Source organism: Nuphar pumila, chromosome 8, assembly GCF_984573655.1.
Source record: "Nuphar pumila chromosome 8, dmNupPumi1.hap1.1, whole genome shotgun sequence".
NCBI lineage: Eukaryota > Viridiplantae > Streptophyta > Magnoliopsida > Nymphaeales > Nymphaeaceae > Nuphar > Nuphar pumila.
Window position 1 is genome coordinate 4,140,154 of NC_143256.1, and position 19,265 is coordinate 4,159,418.

Here is a 19,265-nt window from a genome sequence, read left to right on the forward strand (position 1 = left end):
GCTTCTCTTCCTCCTCCTTATTCATTTGCCTTCACCTCTCCTCCTCCTTCTTCAGTAGCCATGCCCTGTTAAACATTGCCCTGCGCTCCAAGTCTCTCCTCTTACATTGTGCCACAGTTTCATACAGTGTTGTGAGAGGCGTACGCCTCAGTACCTGAAGCGTACGCCTCAGAGGCGAGGCGCACGCTCAAGGTACTGAGGCGTGCTGTGATGCGCAAATTGCCGGTGGATCCACCTACTGAAGCCTTCCTTCATCCCCAAGTCTTCCTCCTCCGCCCGATTTGTCGGCTGTGCTAACCCCAAGTGCCGGTGGATCCACCGCCAGGTGCCGGCCAGCTGCTCCACCACCGCTCCCTGCCTCCCCTCCCACCGCTTCACTTTCATACCAGTTGTGAGAGGCGTACGCCTCAGTACCTGAGGCGTACGCCTCAGAGGCGAGGCGCAGGCTCAACGCCTCGCTTCGCCTCATCGCATTTAACAACCTTGGTTTCATATACTAAAGATTGAACATAAGTTTGATACTGCTCATCATTCTTCTTCATATTTTCCCTCGCCCGTGCGTCAATCCTCAGCCTTCTTTTCAAATTCTCAGCAATATTTCTTGCCTTTGCCTTCTCTTCGTCATCCTTGTTCTGCATCTTTCGTTCTTCAGAGTTCTTCCTTTGGTCCGTAGCCTCGATGTCTGATGGATAATCCTCCGCATAATACGATTCCAAGGCTTTTCCCCTATTTTTATCGTTCTCAATCTTAAGTATATTTTGGTATCTTTCAAAAACCTTAGATAGATGGGACTGACGGATCACTTCTCTAATAGACAACCCATAGAACGACAGGGTATCTCTAATCTGATGAGGCGCAGACATTGGTAACCTGCACAACACATTACACGATCATCAAGATTAGAAATCATCGAAATATTTGGGTTCATAAGAAACAAATCGTTGTATAAGAAGCAATCTTCAGATTGAAGAAAGAAACCTTACACGAAACTCACTGAAACGATGAGAATTTGGATATTCCAACTGTAGAGTAAGCAGTGGTAACAACTATGTTGCGGTTGCGCGTAAGACGGAAACAGATGCTCTGGAACAAAGGGAAAGGATGCTTCGACGACTCCAGATGAAAGCAAAGAATCTCCGGTAGAGTGCTTAGAGCGAGAATGAATTGTTTTCAACTATTTGAATCCTACAACATAACGCTTGCTACATACGCAAACTCTGCGGAACGTTTTGGCGCGATAACGATGGAGGGCAGTTTTGTCCTTTTCACGAACCGACGGTTCAGTTTTCTAGAAGGAGGGCATTTATGTCCGTTCGAGGAAGATGAAGCGAATGGCGGTAAAGGTTACTTAAGTCTTTGTTGCGGCACCAAATTACGATGCAGTATGATGCGGACTGTCATCGGGAACCATGCCGGTCTCGATCGTATACGTGGCGCTATTTGGAAGCCCCGAACATGAGCGGCCCTGTTCGGGGCGGGGGAACATATAACCTGCTTTGGAACTTGGCACTAGTAAGAATGAGAGAGAGAGAGAAAGGTACTAGTGTCCTTTATTACTTGAAATAAATAGCTTACCATAGGAGTGATTCCAGTGTCCTTTATTACTTTTAGTGAATAGCTTATTATATAGAGTTTCATGAATAAACATAATCCATGAAAATTATTACACGCAAGCGGCAATACTGACGACTACATACTCCCATAAACGATTTAATTTTGCATAAACATTTCCCTACGCCTTTAGGTCCATTTGAACACTTGGCCTCTTTTGAATAAGCTCCGAATCAGGACATTTGGGCATGTAGTCTGGTGGAGGTAACATACTTGTCTCAGGTGTTGGACCATCCAACACTATAAAAACGGTTAACATTCCCCAAGAATAATGGCGTTCCGCATGGCAATGAAGTAGCCAAACACCTGTATACAAGAATGTGAGTAGGGCAGTAGCAGTAGCAGTAGCAGTAGCAGTAGCCAAACAAATACTATTGGAATAATAATAAACAAATGAATTTCATGGTTCTTAGAATTGCCCATGTATATTCACTTCCTCGTAGCGGAAGCCCTTATTCATTAACGAGGAAAATTTTGCTTTTCCAGTTCAATTAAGAAAGTATAAGAAATTTCAAAGAAATTAATGTCACTGGGTCATGTTTGGGTTTGATAAAGGTTTGACACTTTGCGGATTGAGGTAAGGTCATGCCATTATCAATCTTCGCATTATATATTGTGCACTTATTTCATGTAGTTATCAAATAGTGCTACATGTAAGATATAAAAAATAGGAGGAGAATGGTGGATTGACGACATGGGAAGAGCCGGCTGTTACCGCTGGTTGAGAAACCGGTGGTGGGACTTTGCTGGCACCACAACAAGGCGACTAACAGCCGGGCACTGATCGAGCTTAGTGGGACGTTGGAAGCTTGGCAAAGGGGTGAAAACGCAAAGGATCATAAGATCTTCGACCGTAATATCTTCCTGGCCCTAGCGAGAACATTGAAGGACTGTGTTGACATGCATGCACCCGCTCGACGCTCAGGAGATCAATGCATTCCTGCCTACCGTCCCAAAGCAAGCATTGGTGGACTGTGAGGTCGGCTGCTGGCTTTGCTTTCCCGTATTTCTTTCTCACGCAGAGCAATATCGATGGGGATAGAAGGACGCTGCCGGGCGGCATAGAGGAAGCTGAAGGTTGGAAGGTGGTCCATTCTCGCAACTTCCATCGATCTTATGCCACTCTAATGAGATTCTAAAAAACAAACCCGAGGCACGGGGATTGGATGAGCGAACATTATCGTTTTTTATTGTCGAGGATGAGATTGGGAGGATGGGCTCTACATGGATTTTTGTATGGCCTTGTTGGGTTCTCTTAATGTGGAGGGTAGTGTGGATAAGGAGGAATAACCGAATCTTGAGAGGATAACAGGCTTCCCTGCTCGGTATGCTGCAGACCATTAGGTGCCTACTACAAGAACGGCTAATACTCAAAGGGCCTGGATCTAACGTCAAATGGGTTGGGGAACGATGCATTTGCCGATCATCGGTGGCTGGCAGCTAGTCTTTGTGGTTTCTCATTTTTTCTTCTGATTTTCTTCTATTTTTCATGTTCTATGTTCTTGGAACTTTGGTGCCTACTCGTCATCTGTTCCATCCTATATACCTCTAATACTTTAATATGTTACCCTTTAAAAAAAAACACTAAGGGCAGGCAGCTCTTTTTGTAGAATTCCTTTTTATTCAAAGAATATAAGCAAAACTCTTTTTGTGAATTGGCCAATATTGGGAAACAAAAACAAAAAACTTGTTGAGAAATGATGTTTTCTCGTATATATATATATATAGTGCATAGGTGCTTGAACATTAGATACTTCACATGGACGCGCTTGCTTGATGGACGGCCAGTGTCAAAAATGAGTTTTTATGCCAAATGAGCAATAGTAACGACAAAAGTCATCGCTAAAGGTCAATAGCGGCGACAAGAATCACAGCTAAAGGTCAATGATAGTCATTTTTGTCATTGTTGTTGCTTATTTGGGCCGAAAAACTTGTTTTTGACGTTATTTTCAAGCACCTACAACTCTCTCTCTCTCTCTCTCTCTCTCTCTCTCTATATATATATATATATATATATATATATATATATATATATATATATATATATATATATATATATATATACATATATATACACACACACACGAAGCAGGTTATATGTTGCCCTCCAAAGACAACTGTTAGCCACAATGCGTGTTCGGGGGTCCCAATGAGCGTCATGTATATAAGCTCATGCAGCTCGTATCCCTGTGTGTCGGCATCACATAGCATCAGAATCCGATGCGATTGCAACAACTTAAGTACCCTTTGCTGCCATTCTTTCCATGAAACGATGGTTTGGGAAGATGGCAAAAATATCCTTCATTCAAAAAAAAGGAAAACAACGGTTTGAGATCCTCCATCTAGAAAAGTGAAACGCCTAGTGTGTGTTTAGTAAAAGTGAAAATGTGAACAATATCCATGAAGAGTATTATAAGTTTACATAAACTTTACTTTATAATAATTTCTTTTAAATATATGATTGGATTGCATCGATTAGAACTAAAATAAAGAATTGAACATTTTGAATTACACGTGTCTCAACTTTAGGTAGGATTTGGCCTTGTGCTCAAGAGGGCGCAGTGTCGAATTCCTCCTTGCCATACATTTCAATTTTTGTTTTAGTGAATTTAGTCCACTTGAGCAGAACCGAGCCTGACTGAAGCTGCCTTGGGCTTTTACCGAGTCAAACATTTGCTTTTTAAAATGAGCCAAGTTTCTTAAAAAGAAAAAGAAAAAGAGCCAAGCTCCGGCCAGGCCCTTCTTGTGTTTCGCCCTAGTTGTGTAGTTTTTGTTTGTCTTGGAAAGAAACGTTTGTAGATTTCTTAAGACTTTTGAACCATTGGTCTGGTAAGATGGCCATCGAGTGTCTCAAACATTTTCAGGTATATAGAGGTGAGACTGATCTATCTGAGAATCAGTATAAGACCACTAATAACAGCATTAGTGAATGCAAGTATAGTTCTAAACGACACCAACAACAACAACAGAGAGTGAGAGAGTAGCTACGTAATACCTGGGTTTCTTGCTCTAAACCTCACAGCAATCCATCCACTGTATAGAGCTCCAACTGTGTTTTCCTCAGGAGGATCAACCAAATTGTAGTTCAATGGATGTTTCTCAGGATCAAAGTTTCCGAAACCTCGTCCGACCACATAGAAACTATGGCCATGAAGATGAACAGGATGATTATTCCCCGCAACAATGTTGGTCGATTGCAACACAAGCTCAACTGTCGTGTTATACTTCAAGACCTTCACTTTCGTCCCATATGAAGGAACATTAAGTTCCACTGGAAGCTCATCAGCTGTGAAATTAAACATATATGGTGGAAAGCTAGGAAAATCAGCACTGTAAATGTCATCGATTCCATAATAGTATGCTTCAAGTATGTCAATCCTCGGATCAATAAATGATATATTGTTCATAGTGGCAGCAAGCCTAAACTTGCAGGGACAATTATGGCAGAATGGATCCTTATTCACCGACACTGTAAAGGCCAACTTGGTATCAACCTCCATTGGAACATCAACAGGGTGATCTTTTGATGCTAAGCTTCGTTCATGCACAACAGTATCAAATGCTGCTATGGTATCATTGGGATATGGAAGATAGGGAAGGGGCGGTGAGGTACCAGAGGAGTTGTGGCCTTCGTATTCAATTATGGCTGTAGTCACAGACTTGTCGAAATACGGTTCTTCAGCAGTAGTATAAGGACTGGCAGCCATATAATATAAGCCTTGTGGTTGGTCTGCTTTCACAAGAATGTCCATTGTCTGCCCTATGTTTATCATCACAAATTCTCTATTATATGGCCTAAGGTAGTATCCATCTCTACCAACAACAGTAAGAGTGTGATTTGCTATGGCAAAAAAGTGCGCAACACTCATAGCAGCATTCACAAGGCGCAGAAGGTACGTTTTGCCGTGCTCAACTAGAAACCGAGTTGTCCCTACAAAAAAAACAAATGCGTTAGCAAGCATATTACCGATCCCTGGATCTCTCTATGCACGTTAGAATAAAATCTGAAACAAATTTATGTTACATCAAACACTGTTATAGTGAGTGAGTAGAAAGGCGCTTTCTTCTATTCTCAACAATATATTAGAATTTAATCTTTAGCTAAAAAAGAATCAAATAACCAGTCACAGTGTTTGGATACAGTACACATTAATAGGGAACAGTAGGCAACTCGAATATTTTATTTCTAGTAGATAGATCTTGTTGGTGCATCATATTAAATGTGCAAAATGAGACTCATTCACAATAAGCTGGGGTAATAGTTTTGGAACTATGAACAGAAAATTTGCTCCGATCACATTGGGTAGGCTAAGTTTTCTTACCTGGTTTTGAACATGAATAGAAATCACCGGGTTGGCCATTTATGGTATAAGCATCAGACAGGTTGAAGTCACAGCCATACGTCATTCCTTCCACGTACATTTTCATCACATCACCTTTCCACCATTCACCTAAAGCCATTTGGAAGAAGAGACAAGCATGTGACTTGTACTATTCAAATATTGTAAAAAAAAAAAACAAAAACTGGACCTTACTACTATAAAAATCTCTAAAATATAGAATATCTTTACTTCAAAAATGATCGGTACAGGCCACAAATGCCTCCTCCCCAATAATAGTCTCTCTCTCTCTCTAACAGTTGGAGCTCATGCGCCATGTGTTGAGGTGACTGTAATTTTGCACTTGGGAGACATGAGATTTGAATGAACATGCCACAACTCCTCACTTTTAAGATTAAAGTGTCTTTTACTTGTTTTAATTTATGTCACAAATATGACGGATATTTAGAAAATACTGCTGACGTTTTGAAAAAATAACATTGCTATCATAGCATTTACACATCAAGCAAATTTTTTGATATTTAATATTGTTTATATCATTATTTATATTGATATATTTACATATTTTAATAAAACTTTATATATCAATAATTTTTAAATAACAAAAACCAGCTTTTTTTTAATTGTTGAGATTTTTTTATACCATATATAACTCTTAGGGACATTAATTAAATCTGAGTAACTGACATGGATACTAAGCAAATTTGGGCAAAGAACCAACCAACTGACTTTTGCAAGAGGAGCTGTTAAGACAAGGAAGTTGTACACGATAATTCATGATAATTCAAGTACGATATTTTGATGATGAATAACTAAAACAACTGGATTTCAGCTATGGCAATAAAGAAAGAAGAAAATAATTAAAGAAGTTTACAATTTCTACATTAAAGAATTGATTGAAGATTTCGTGCAAGTGTAAATCTCTTTAAAATTCTTAGATTCTTGTAAGAGCCTTACTTTGATTGCATATCACACTTTCATTACATCTAAAAAATACTTAAGAAAATTTTCCTAAAAAGAACCTTTTGCAAAAATTATTTTAGAAAGCCCTTTACCTATATTTTTAGTTTTATCAATTGACTAAGAGTTTCTCCAGTTAGGCTTCCAATCATACATGCCCATCCTTATTTTTCTCCAAGTTGCATCGCATCTTCTAAGGTTATAGAGTTTACTCCCCATGAATTATGGACTGGTAGAAAGCAAGACTTGAGTCATTTATGAACGTAGGGAACACCTGCTCATGTGTTGATTCTTAGTCAACTGAGAGACAAGTTAGATACTAAAACTATCAAATGCATCTTCATGGGATACCCAAAGGGATCAAAGGAATATCGACTATATAATCTTAAAAAAGAATTTATAGAGAGTAGAGAGGTAGAATTCTTGAAAATTCAAGAAAGCATTTTTGATCCTGAAGATGATAATATCTTTTTGGATATAAAAAATGATCCTGAGATACTCATTCAAGAGTTAAAACATAATGATCAAGTTGTGAATAATAAACAAACTTCACAACCAGTAACTGGACAGAAAAGAACAAGAACTCCTTCATCCTATTTGAATGATTATTATACATTCTTGAGTGAGAAATTATGCTATTCCATGAATTTTGATAAAACTCTTGATAACTTGAGTTTTGAAGATGCAATTGTTTCTAATGAGCCTAAACTCTGGAAGGAAGCAATGAAAGATAAGTTGGACTCTATAGAAAAGAATAGAGTTTGAAAACTAGCTACTTTGCTTAATGGATATAGGGCAATTGATAATACGTGGGTTCTCAAGCAAAAACTCAAGGCAGATAGATTTATTAATAGATTCAAGGTAAGATTAGTAGCAAAAGGTTATACTCAACAAGAAGAGATTGATTATGAAGAAACTTACTCTTCTGTAGCCAAACTGACATCTATTCATATTATTTTGGCATTGGTAGCTTGTTTTGATCTTAACCCATATCAAATGGATATAAAAATAGCCTTCTTAAATGGTAAATTAAATGAAATTATTTTTATGTAGTAACCAGAAGGTTTTGAAGTGAAAGGTCAAGAAGATAAAGTATACAAGTTAAATAAATTCTTATATGGACTTAAGCAGTCACCAAGAGAGTGGTATTTGACTTTTCATAATGCTATAACCAAATTAGGTTATGAGGCAAATAGTCTAGATCACTGTAAATATGCCAAGAATAGTGGAAGTAAGTTTACTCTTTTATCCCTATATGTTGATGATATATTAATTACAGAAAATGACATATACAAGATAAATATGACTAAATCATGGTTAAGTTCTTGATTTGAAATAAAAGATATGGGTGAAACTTCATATATCCTTGGAATTAAAATTTATAGAGATAGAAAATCAATATTGCTATGTCTGAGTCAAGAAAAATATCTTGACCACATTCTAAAAAAATTTAGAATGAAAAGTACCAAGGCAAAAGGTACTTCTATAGTAAAAGACTAAAAGCTAAGTAAAAATGACTGTCCAAAATGATGGGCAAGAAAAGTTGAATGTTTCCTATACTCAAACAATTGGAAGCCTGATGTATGCAATGCTTTATATTAGACTTAACTTAAGCTTTGTTGTAGGTCTAGTAAGTAGATATCAAAGTAATCATGGGCTCTCTCACTAGGAAGCAGTGATTTTTTTTTTCGATATCTAAAGAGAACTAAGGAACTTAAGCTATGTTATCGTCAGATAGTTTAAAGCTTGTAGGCTACTTAGATGCTGACTTTGTTGGTGATAGAGATGAAGCAAAGTCCACATCTGATTGTGTATTTATGTTAAGATATGGGGCAATTGCATGATTATAAAAAAAACAAGGATGTATGACACAACATACCTAAGAAGCTGAGTATATTGCGTGTAACATGACAACCATATTTGGAGTGTGAATAAATCGTTTCTTAAATGACTTCAAATGGGACATTCTAAAGGATCCAGTTTAACTATATTATGACAATAAAGCTGCTATAAGACTAATACAAACATGAGATAATAGCTCTAAAAGTAAGTATATTGAAGTTAAATATCAATATATTCATGCTATGCTTATGAAAAATGAAATATCAATGGTCTATGTTTCTTCAAGTGACATGGTAGTAGACCCGCTAGCTAAGATAGTCACTGAAGATGCTTTCATTAGACATGTAAGTTAGATGAAATTCAAATATGTCTAAGTGGTAAATGAGTAAAGATTACTAAGAAAGTGTGTATACAAGGTTCCGATTGATAACAAACATATAAACACAATAAGAGTAGAGATTACTCTGGAAGTGTGTATGCAAGATTCTGGTTGAGAACAAGCATATAAACACAATAAGAGTAAAGATTACTCAAAAAGTATGTATGTAAGGTTCTGATTGAGAACAAGCATATAAACACAGGGTGAGTAAAGATTACTCGAAAAGTGTGTATGCAAGGTTCCTATTGAAAACAAACAAATAAACACAGAAAGTCCCTTATGACCAAGTGAGAGATATAAGGTCATATGCCCATAAGTGACTGTTGGAGGTCATTCCAACCGTTATAATATAAGAGACATATCTCTTGAGGGATGAAGGGATTTCTCCCAAGGTTGTGTCCCAAAGCTTGAACCTTTTCATGTCTATAAATACAGTGGAAAAAGAGTATTAAAATACATATAAACATTCACAGAAAGTAACAGTTCTGGTTACTAAGAGCATTTAGTGAAAAGGGTTGAGAGTTCAGATTCCTTGGCGATTTCGAGCATAACAGCAAAGTCTTCATCCAACTGCGAATTCGGCTCCGTGCAAGGTCACTTCCCAACAATGTGTACCGGCCCCCACACATACAAATATTTATCATATCACACTTATCCATGAAGTTCTAGAAACTTATCATTCCCTAGTTCGGTTCATGTGAAAGGTATTGTTGGCGTCTTGAATCTTAAATATCGAGTTGAAGTTGCCACCAACACACTATCCTGAACAACTAATGAGGTTCATGCCAAAAGAGCTTTTTGAGTTCGCTTGTAACCGTCCCATAAACCGCTGTTATGCGGAAGGGAGAAAACACGTGTGGACTGAGAAGGATGTTATTATGGAGAATTGTCCAGTCCTAACATTGTTCCCCACGAGGTCATGCCTCCAAAGGACTAGGAGACCCCCTGCTCTACCTTGGGAAGGTAAGTATGCGAATAGGGCCCTACACCAAATACTGTTGATGAAGCTTTTCTCAATGCATTTTCACTGAGTACTAGGGTTGGAATCAGGTTGGATCTTTATCCAGCTTCGACCTGACCGAGTATAACGTAGGTGGATATGGTATACTAAAAAGAAGTCCAATTATAAGATGGGTCAGACAATAAAGCTGGGGTAAGTCCTTGGATCGCTAAATCACCATTAATTGGCCAAGCCCTTTAATCCCTTGGTGTCTCAAACAGTAGGCATGCATCAGGTTTAGCACTGTCAAAACAGCATAAGCCAAGTCTCGCACGTGTTACCTCATGTAAGTCTAAATGGTAAGCCATGCAGTCAAGCTGGTTGATAAGTTGGGTAGTAAGTTTAGGTCGTAACTACTTGAGATCGAGGTGATTGAATTGAATATTAATGCAGCAATAAATCAGACATAGACCTTGCCAGTGCATAATAACTTAAGTAGACTGTATTTTTACCTTGATTTATAAATTTAGCAGACCAGGCAAAAAGGGACTGCTAACATTGAGTGGAGTAGATATACCTATAACAATAACATATTCCTTGTCTGGCTTTGGAAATGGATAGGTGGTTCCTATATCTGGATAGATGACTATGGCTCCATGAATCATAGCACGCGTCCATTCACTGTGAGCATGATACCATATGGTCCCTTCCTCTGTGCTGAAGAGCAGGGTGTAGGTGAAATTATTTCCTGGTTTAACACTACACATGGTAATGTACTCCGTGCCATCCGACCAGGGATTCCTCGGCTGCTTGAGTCCATGCCTGTGTTAAAAATTTCAAAACGTTCAAACAGGTTAGTCATTGGCACATAGTTTTCCTCCTTTTTTTCTTTGTTATATGATGAATATAGACACCCACAGGCACAATAACATAATATAGCATATTGTACTTTCTTTTAAAAAAATATTGTAGATTGCACTTGGAGCGTTTGTCTGGTGCTCCATGTTGCTCTCGACCCTAGTGGAGAAAAGCATTTTTTTTTCCCACGAAGGATACCCTGCGGAACAGAGACTAGTCATGCATGGGGCCTCCTCTTTAATAGGGGCGCCCCTTTTTTTTATAGGGGCAGCCATACGTGGCTCCCCCTAATTGGGCGGAACACTCGGATCCTGTCAAACGCTGGGTGAGATTAGTTTACAACAACAAACCCCACCCCTCAGCCCCTCCGTGGGTCTCACTTGTACTGAAAAATGGGTGGGGTTCGTGGTTGTAAACTGTGGGTGAGATTAGCAGGATCTGCCCTAGCCTGCCCCCAAACACTAGATTTGCTTCTGATATAGGGACAAATATTGTAAAAAATCATGAGGCTTTGGTTAAAATACAACAACAACTACGCCTTCATCCCAAAACAATTGGGGGTTGGCGATATGAACCAAAAAAGAAAATCATTCTGGGTCTTCTACATGAATCCTTCTCCTCCAATCATTTATATCCAATGTCATGTCCTCGGTGAGGTTCAAAGCATTCATATCTTTTCCTATCATCTCCATCCAAGTCTTCTTAGGCCTACCCCGACCTCTTTTAACTAATATATTTTTTCATTTCTCCATTCTTCTAACTGGAGCATCATTAGGCTTTCGCCGAATATGTCCAAACCACCATAAACGATTCTCTCTCATCTTATTTTCAATGGATGCAATGCCTACCTTCTTACGTATCTCTTCGTTTTAAATCTTATCTTTTATTGTATTTTCACACATCCATCTAAACATATTCATCTCCGCTACACTCATTTTTTGAATATGATGTCTCTTGACAGCTCAACATTCCGTGTTCCTTCAACCACAATAGCATTCTACGACCGCACAACACTCCAGGCTTTGGTTAAAATAATGATATTTTGAAAATATCATGATATTGTCCATTTAAAATGGTGACCGAAAAATCACATTAATCTTCATGTTAAACTACTGGGATTCAAACGTGGACATAAGAATGCAACAACCGGATCCAACTCAGATGTGGTTTTGCTTATGGAATTGTCGGATATCCAACTCAAACCTGAATCGTTCACTTCCTTAAATTGGTTCAGCAAGTAAAAAGAGGAAAGCAGTGACATGTACTATACCAATGGATTGTAACTGGGTAAGGAGCTTGATTGTATGCATTGATTATCACGGTGTCACCCTTAGTCACATATAGAGTTGGACCGGGGAACTGTCCGTTCACTGTCAATATGTCCTTAGTGGCGCAGAGTCTCGTGAATGGTAATGGAGAAACCTGCAGTATAGAGAAAGCTGTTGTGTCAGGATAAACCTGCAGCAGCTCTTAGATAAATATTTTTCCTTTTATGATCAAGTTTCCGACCTAAGCCAGTAATCTCACGGCCGGGTCACCACAGCCAAACCTTACAGAGACTACCAGTTAAAGGCACCCGAACACCCAGTGAGAGTGAACCCAGGACAAAGGCGTCTGCACCTTCTCCAGGCCTGCTACCACTCAGGTAACCTGGGTGGGTATGCCTAGATAAATCTCAGATATGGTTGGACATAAAAAAATTCAAATGAACTTAGAAACTGAAGATTAATGTTTAGGGGACTCATAATACTGTCTGTGATTGGCAGGTATTTTTTTTTGTAGAGAAACAGTAAATTGTATTAAAATTTAAAAGAGGTACCGGTGAATAGAAGATAATCGAGGCCTTAACTGTAACGAATATAGGAAAAAAAAAAGAAGAAGTTACATAGCCAGGCACTTGAGCTATACTTGTATCCCTGCTCATGAGAAGTAGCCAAGGAAAGAGAATGGGTACTGTAAGATTGACTTACAATAAAGTCATGATACTGTGTCTTTGCCACGGCCAGAAATAGAGCAGGAAAAAGAAGAAGCAATAACATCTGCAACGGCAGGGCCATCTGCAAATCCAATTGGTTGGGATTTGTTTCCAGGACCTTCCGTATATTATATTAAGCCCCTGGCGAGAAAAATCAATAAAATACAGTGTATCGATAAAGACCAGTAGGTGGATCTTTGCTCGTATTAGGTGAGTTGGATCAAGGGAATTAGGGTAATCAGAATCTACTTTATACACTCAATTCACTTTCTTCCGCTTGTTAAGTTTTAATGTATGTGGAATTGGAATTACATTTGACTTGATTCTTGAGAATGTGTTTTATAAAATAAAATGCATTACTGGAGCTTGGTTGTGCACCCACCTTTTCAAGCAAGACCTGTAGGTGGATCCTTTCTCGTATTAGGTGAGTTTGGGTTCAGAAAATTATGGGCAACTAGAATCCAGTTGCCTCTCAATTGGTTTTGACGTTCCTTGTTAAGTTTTAATGCATAGGGACCCATCCTCACTTTCCCAGCAAGACTAGCAGATGGATTTCTGCGCGTATTACATGTGTTTTGCTACGCTTGTATACATAAACTACGCTTGTAGGTGGATATTTGCTTGCATTAGGGTGTTCGGATTCAAGGAATTCGGGGTTGAAATAGAATCCAGTTTCTGCTCAATTTTCTTTTCGTGATTGCTAAGTTTGAATTCATGCTACTGGAATCTTGGGTATATGAATAGAACACATTATTAGAGCTTGTTTGTTAACCCAACCTTGCAATCAAGAACTGCAGTAGGAACTTCACTCAAAAAAAAAAAATTTTTGAAAGCTAAGCTGGGGTTAGGCAGACCCCTACCAGTTATACAATTATACCATTGGGTTTTGAACCTGCAACGTCCCAACACAAGTTGACGTGCACTAGCTGCTCCTACCAGATAAGCAGAGCTCCCGTTGGTAGCAACTTCACTCATTTTGTGTACATAGATCAACGGAATCAGGGGCAACTGGCATCTAGTTTCCCCACAAATCACTTATTTTTTTTATTGTTAAGTTTTAATGTATTTGAAACTGGAACCTACAACAACAACAACAACAACAACAACAACAACAACAACAACAACAACAACAACTACAACTACGCCTTCATCCCAAAACAATTGGGGTCGGCGATATGAACCAAAAAAGAAAATCATTATGGGTCTTCCACATGAATCCTTCTCCTCCAATCATTTTTATCCAATGCCATGTCCTCGGTGAGGTTCAAAGCATTCATATCCTTTCCTATCATCTCCATCCAAGTCTTCTTAGGCCTACCCCGACCTCTTTTAACTAATATATTTTCTCATATAAATGAAACTGGAACCTCATTTCACTTAATTCTTGAGAATCACAATCCATAATATAAATGAATTATTATTTTAATTCCTAAGAGTTGTTTTATTCGCTACAAAGATGATTGAAATTTTAGTAAATTATCTAACAAATCAAAAGAAGATTTTACTATAATTTCTGAATTATCAACTGTTCATAACTGAATGAGAATCTGAAATATCAATTCAAGCAAAATTAAAGGTTTCAAGGAATTTAAAACTTGAAATTTAAGTTCGCAATTTGAAATCCATTTGAATTTGGGTTTTTGGATCAATATTTAAGAAAGATCCATAATCCATTAGCTAAGGAAAACGGATCCAATATCTGGATCTGGATTGCAGGAAGATCCAAAATACATTAGAGAAAATGATTGGATTTGGGTTTACTATTTAGATCTGGATCGCAAGAAGAACCAAAACTCACTTTAGATTTGGATAAGGTATGGGTTTGATCCAAATAGAATTGGATCCAATATGGATCCCGAATCAATAGAAAATGTAAATTTCAGTTTTAATTAAATACTTTAAGATTTAGTATTAGATAGCATATTTATTTAATATATATCACTTAAGAACTAACAAACTATTTTAATGAAATTTATTCTAAAAGTTAATCTAAACTATTTAATTAGGAAAACCAAATGACAAAGTAATAAACAAAGAAAAGAAGGGACATAGTGGGTCGGCCCCACCTATTGGGCCCCACCTTAAGTAAATATGAGCACACTTTTTTTTGGGGATATTAATGAGAGGAAGGAGAAGGGGTGGGTCGATCCTTCGTCTTCTCTAAATGAGATAAAATCATAAAAAAAATAATAAATAAGAAACTTAAAAGAAAGAGGATGCAATAAATAAAATAATAAAAAAGGAGGGTTTTTAAGAGTCAAATTAATGACTTGGGAAGGAGTTCCTCTCCCTTTTTAAGCTCCCTATAAATAGGGAGTCTTATGGGATAGCCCCTCCCTCTTCTCTAAAGGGATTAAAAACTAATAAAGAATAAGAAACAATGTAATAGATAAAATAGTACATAATAATAAATAAAACAATGAATGGCGGCATTAAAAAGTCAATTTAATAACTTTTGAAAGAAGAATAGACACTATAAATAATAAAAAAAACTCATAAAGCCACTTGAATGCCTTGAGAAAAAGAAGAGACACCATATGTGTCTCTCCTTCCCTTTTTACTTTTAATGAGGCTCTCTTTAATAGGCCTCTCCCTCTTATATATATATTAAAGCCACTTAATGGCCTTATGAAACTTTATATTCAACCTGAATTATATATTTTCTTCATAAATCAAGTATAATAGATGACATGAGACCTCTGTTCGATCTTCGGGCTAAGAATGACTTTGACCGCATAATCAGAAGCATCACACATAATTTCAAAAGGTACTGACCAATCGAGAGATCAAAGAATAGGGGCAGTGGTTAGGGTCTTTTTTAGAGATAAGAATGCCTTCAGACAGGCATCATCGAAATGGAATGGCTGATCCTTCAAGAGTAGGTTACATAACGGTAAATTTTTTTTTGCTAAAATCTTTAATGAACTGCCTATAGAAACCTACATGCTCTAAAAATGATTGCACCTGACACACTGAGGTCGGTGCAAATAATTTAGTAATGGACTTCACTTTAGCCTTATCAACCTCAATCCCTTTCTCGAACACAATATGTCCAAGAACAATCTCCTGCTAAACCATGAAATGTCTCTTCTCCCAGTTGAGTACAAGATTTGTCTCCATGCATCATTTTAGCACTTTCACTAACTATTAAAGACAATCATCAAACGAAGATCCATACACCAAAAGTCATCCACGAATATCTCAAGGAAGTCATCAACCATGTGGGAGAAAATTGCCATCATACACCGCTGAAATGTTGTCGGGGCATTGCAGAGCCCGAACAACATTCTCCTAAACGCAAAGGTGCCATATGGGCAGGTGAACGTCGTCTTCTCCTAGTCTTGCTCCTCGCGTTGAATGACCACCTGATTATATCCTGAATAATCATTCATGAAACAAAAATAATGTTGGTCTATGAGTCTCTCTAAAATCTGATCAATGAAGGACAACGAAAAGTGGTCCTTCTGTGTTGCATTGTTCAACTTTCGATAATCAATGCATACTCGCCACCCTGTGGTAGTCCTCATGGAGATACTCTCTCCTTTATTATTGATGGTAATAGTGAGCCCAGACTTCTTTGGGACAACCTGAGTTGAGCTCACCCACTAACTGTCGAAGATGAGATAGATGATCCCAGCATCAAGCCACTTGACTACCTCTTTCTTCACTACCTCCTTCATATGGAGATTCAACCTCCGTTGCATCTCTCTTGAGGAATTAGCACCCTCGTCCATGATAATCTGATGCATGCAAAAAGAGGGGTTTATTCCCTTCAATCCACCACAGACCATCCAATCACCTCTTTATGCTCGTGCAGAACTTGCAGAAGCTGACACTCTATAGTGTCAGTTAAGTCTGTTGAAATGATGATGGAGAGCGTCTGATCCTTGCCTAAAAAGGCATACTTGAGTGAGGTTGGCAGGGTCTTTAACTCAAGTTTGGGCTAACTCTCGATGGAAGGTCTGGCAGGCTTCTTTGCCAAATTAAGGAGGGGCTTGAAGTGTCAGGTCCAATTTAGCTCACCTAACCGTCTATCAATCAATCCAAGGCTATCTCCCTCGAGTGATTCATCTTCCTCCTCCTAAGGTGAATCACTCAACGTCCATATTGACTCTACTTCTACAAGGTCTTGAATCAAATCAACCTAGAAAGAAGCATCCTCTTTTACAAGGCCCATCACTGCATTGAAAATGTTCAACCTCATCTTTCTCTTGCCAAACATGACATCCATTGTACCAGTACAATAATTGATGCACGCATTGGCAGTGGCCAGGAAGGGGCGACCTAGAATAATGGGTGTCTGCCGCACTTCATCCACTCCCTCCATATATAAGATAACGAAGTCAACAGGAAAGTAAAAATCCTCCACCTTGACCAAAACATCCTCAAGAATCTCTCGTGTGACCTTGATAGATTGATTTGCTAGCTATAGGGTCATCGATGTCGGCTTCATCTCCTGTAACCCAAATGCATCATAAAAAAAACTTGATAAGATGTTCACACTTGCCTCAAGGTTGAGCAAAACACACTCAACAATAATGTCTCCCATGACGCAAGAGATAATAGGAGCCCCTAGGTCCTTGAGCTTGGGTGGAGTTTGGTGTTGTAGCACTGCACTCACCTGCTCAGTAAGATATATCTTCTTCGGCACATTGGACCTCAACTTCCTCTTTTGCATACAAATCTCCTTCAAGAACTTTGCGTATGCAGGGACTTGATGGATGACGTCAAGTAGAAGGAGGTTTATCTGAACGTGCTTGAAAATCTCAAGCATCTTCATCCCTTGCTTGCCGAATGACTTCGGCTTCTCTAAAGCCTCAAGAAAAGGGGGCTTTGGTACATATGATCTGGAAGGCTCAGATTGAGGAGCCCTCCCACTTTTCTGAGATGTCTCAATAGGGACTGACTACTCAACAATTTGTCTCTCTCTTTCTTCTGCAGTCTCTCTGGTTCCATGGAGCTCATTCCCACTCCTAAGGGTGGTAATCGCTTGGGCCTGCTCTTAATGTGTATCTGTCATATGCAGGCCATGCATCGATTCCTTACCCCTAGGGTTGATCAAAGGCTGGCTAGGTAATGTCCCCTCGCTTTGCCTGTTAAGCGTCTCGGCAAGTTGTCCTATCTGTGTCTCTAATTTGGCAATGGATTGAGTATGGGAGTTCATGTTTGCCTTAAAGTCCGAAAATGCTTCGAGCATCTTGTCCTCGAAGGATTGGGTGGAAGTGGGCTCTTGGAACTAGGGTTGACTAAAAGAAGCTGGGCTGAAGGGTAGCAAGATCTCTGAAAACTAGGCGTATAAGCATCTTTCTTGGGTTGGTTCTGGGAAGGAATGAGGGGTTGTTATTGTGGATTCCTCCATGAGAAATTGAGATAGTTTTGCCAACCTGGGTTATAGGTGTTGGAATAAGGATTGGGCACGGGTTTAGCGAAACCTTGCACCACCTGAGCTTGCTCCTAGACAAACTCAGAGTACTGTGGCACCGCGGGACAGTCAAAGACATGGTGTGCTGGGCTAACACACAATGTGCACACCTGCACAACTGGTGAGGGATTCGATAACAGATGATCTAATTTTTGGGTCAGCAGATCGACCTTTTTATGCAACTCAAGGTGTGTCCCTATCTTGAAAATCCCAGCCTTCTTCGCTCTATCATGAGCAGGTGCAACCCTCTTAGTATGTGAGGCCGAAGCGTGGTGCATCAAATTCTCGCTAAGGGTCTCAAATAGGGCCCACACTTCATCCTCACTCTTCAATATGAAAGTGCCCCCACAAGCTGCATCTACCATCTGGCGATTCTTCTCAGTCAGTCCATCATAAAAGTACTGTACCAGTTGACAACGGGGCACCTGGTGATGAAAATACTTTCGAAAAAGATCTTTCATCTTCTCTCGTGTCTCATGAAACTGTTCTTTCTCAATCTAGGAAAAACTGGTGATGGTTTTTCAAAACTAGTTCGTCTTACCAATTTCGAAGTATTTTTTGAGAAACTCTCTCTGTATTCGTTCCCAAGTAGTGATTTGAATCGTGCCTAAAGCCTTCAGTCAGTGCTTGGCTTTATCCTTGAGGGAGAACGAGAACAAGGTCAACCTCAAGGCATCAACTCCAAAATTGTTGATCTGCACCGTAGAGCAGATCTCGAGAAACTTGTCGAGATGACGGTAGGAGTCATCGTTACTAAGACCATAAAAGGAAGGTAACATCTAGATAATACTGGCCTTGATTTTGAACTAGTTTGCTCCTACAATGGGTCTAGCGATGCAGGAGGTGGGAGTGTATTCATTGGAAATGAGATACTCCCAGAGGGGATGGGTCAACTGCCGATCCTCTGCCATGGGGCCGGATCGACAGGCTCTCCTAAT

At 39.1% G+C, this 19,265-nt stretch overlaps 1 protein-coding gene across 1 annotated transcript; it reads right to left on the reverse strand.

Annotated features, from left to right (window-relative positions):
• Window positions 1–1,732: 1,732 nt before the first annotated feature.
• Window positions 1,733–17,685, reverse strand: LOC149829465 (laccase-14-like). Its single transcript, XM_090016195.1, has 8 exons — window positions 17,527–17,685; window positions 16,516–16,645; window positions 12,480–12,580; window positions 12,201–12,352; window positions 10,650–10,894; window positions 5,934–6,062; window positions 4,607–5,542; window positions 1,733–1,917 (listed from the first exon to the last, which is right to left on the reverse strand). The coding sequence occupies exons 1-8, from the start codon at window positions 17,683–17,685 to the stop codon at window positions 1,733–1,735; spliced, it is 2,037 nt and encodes a 678-aa protein (XP_089872321.1).
• Between the last annotated feature and the right edge of the window lie 1,580 nt (window positions 17,686–19,265).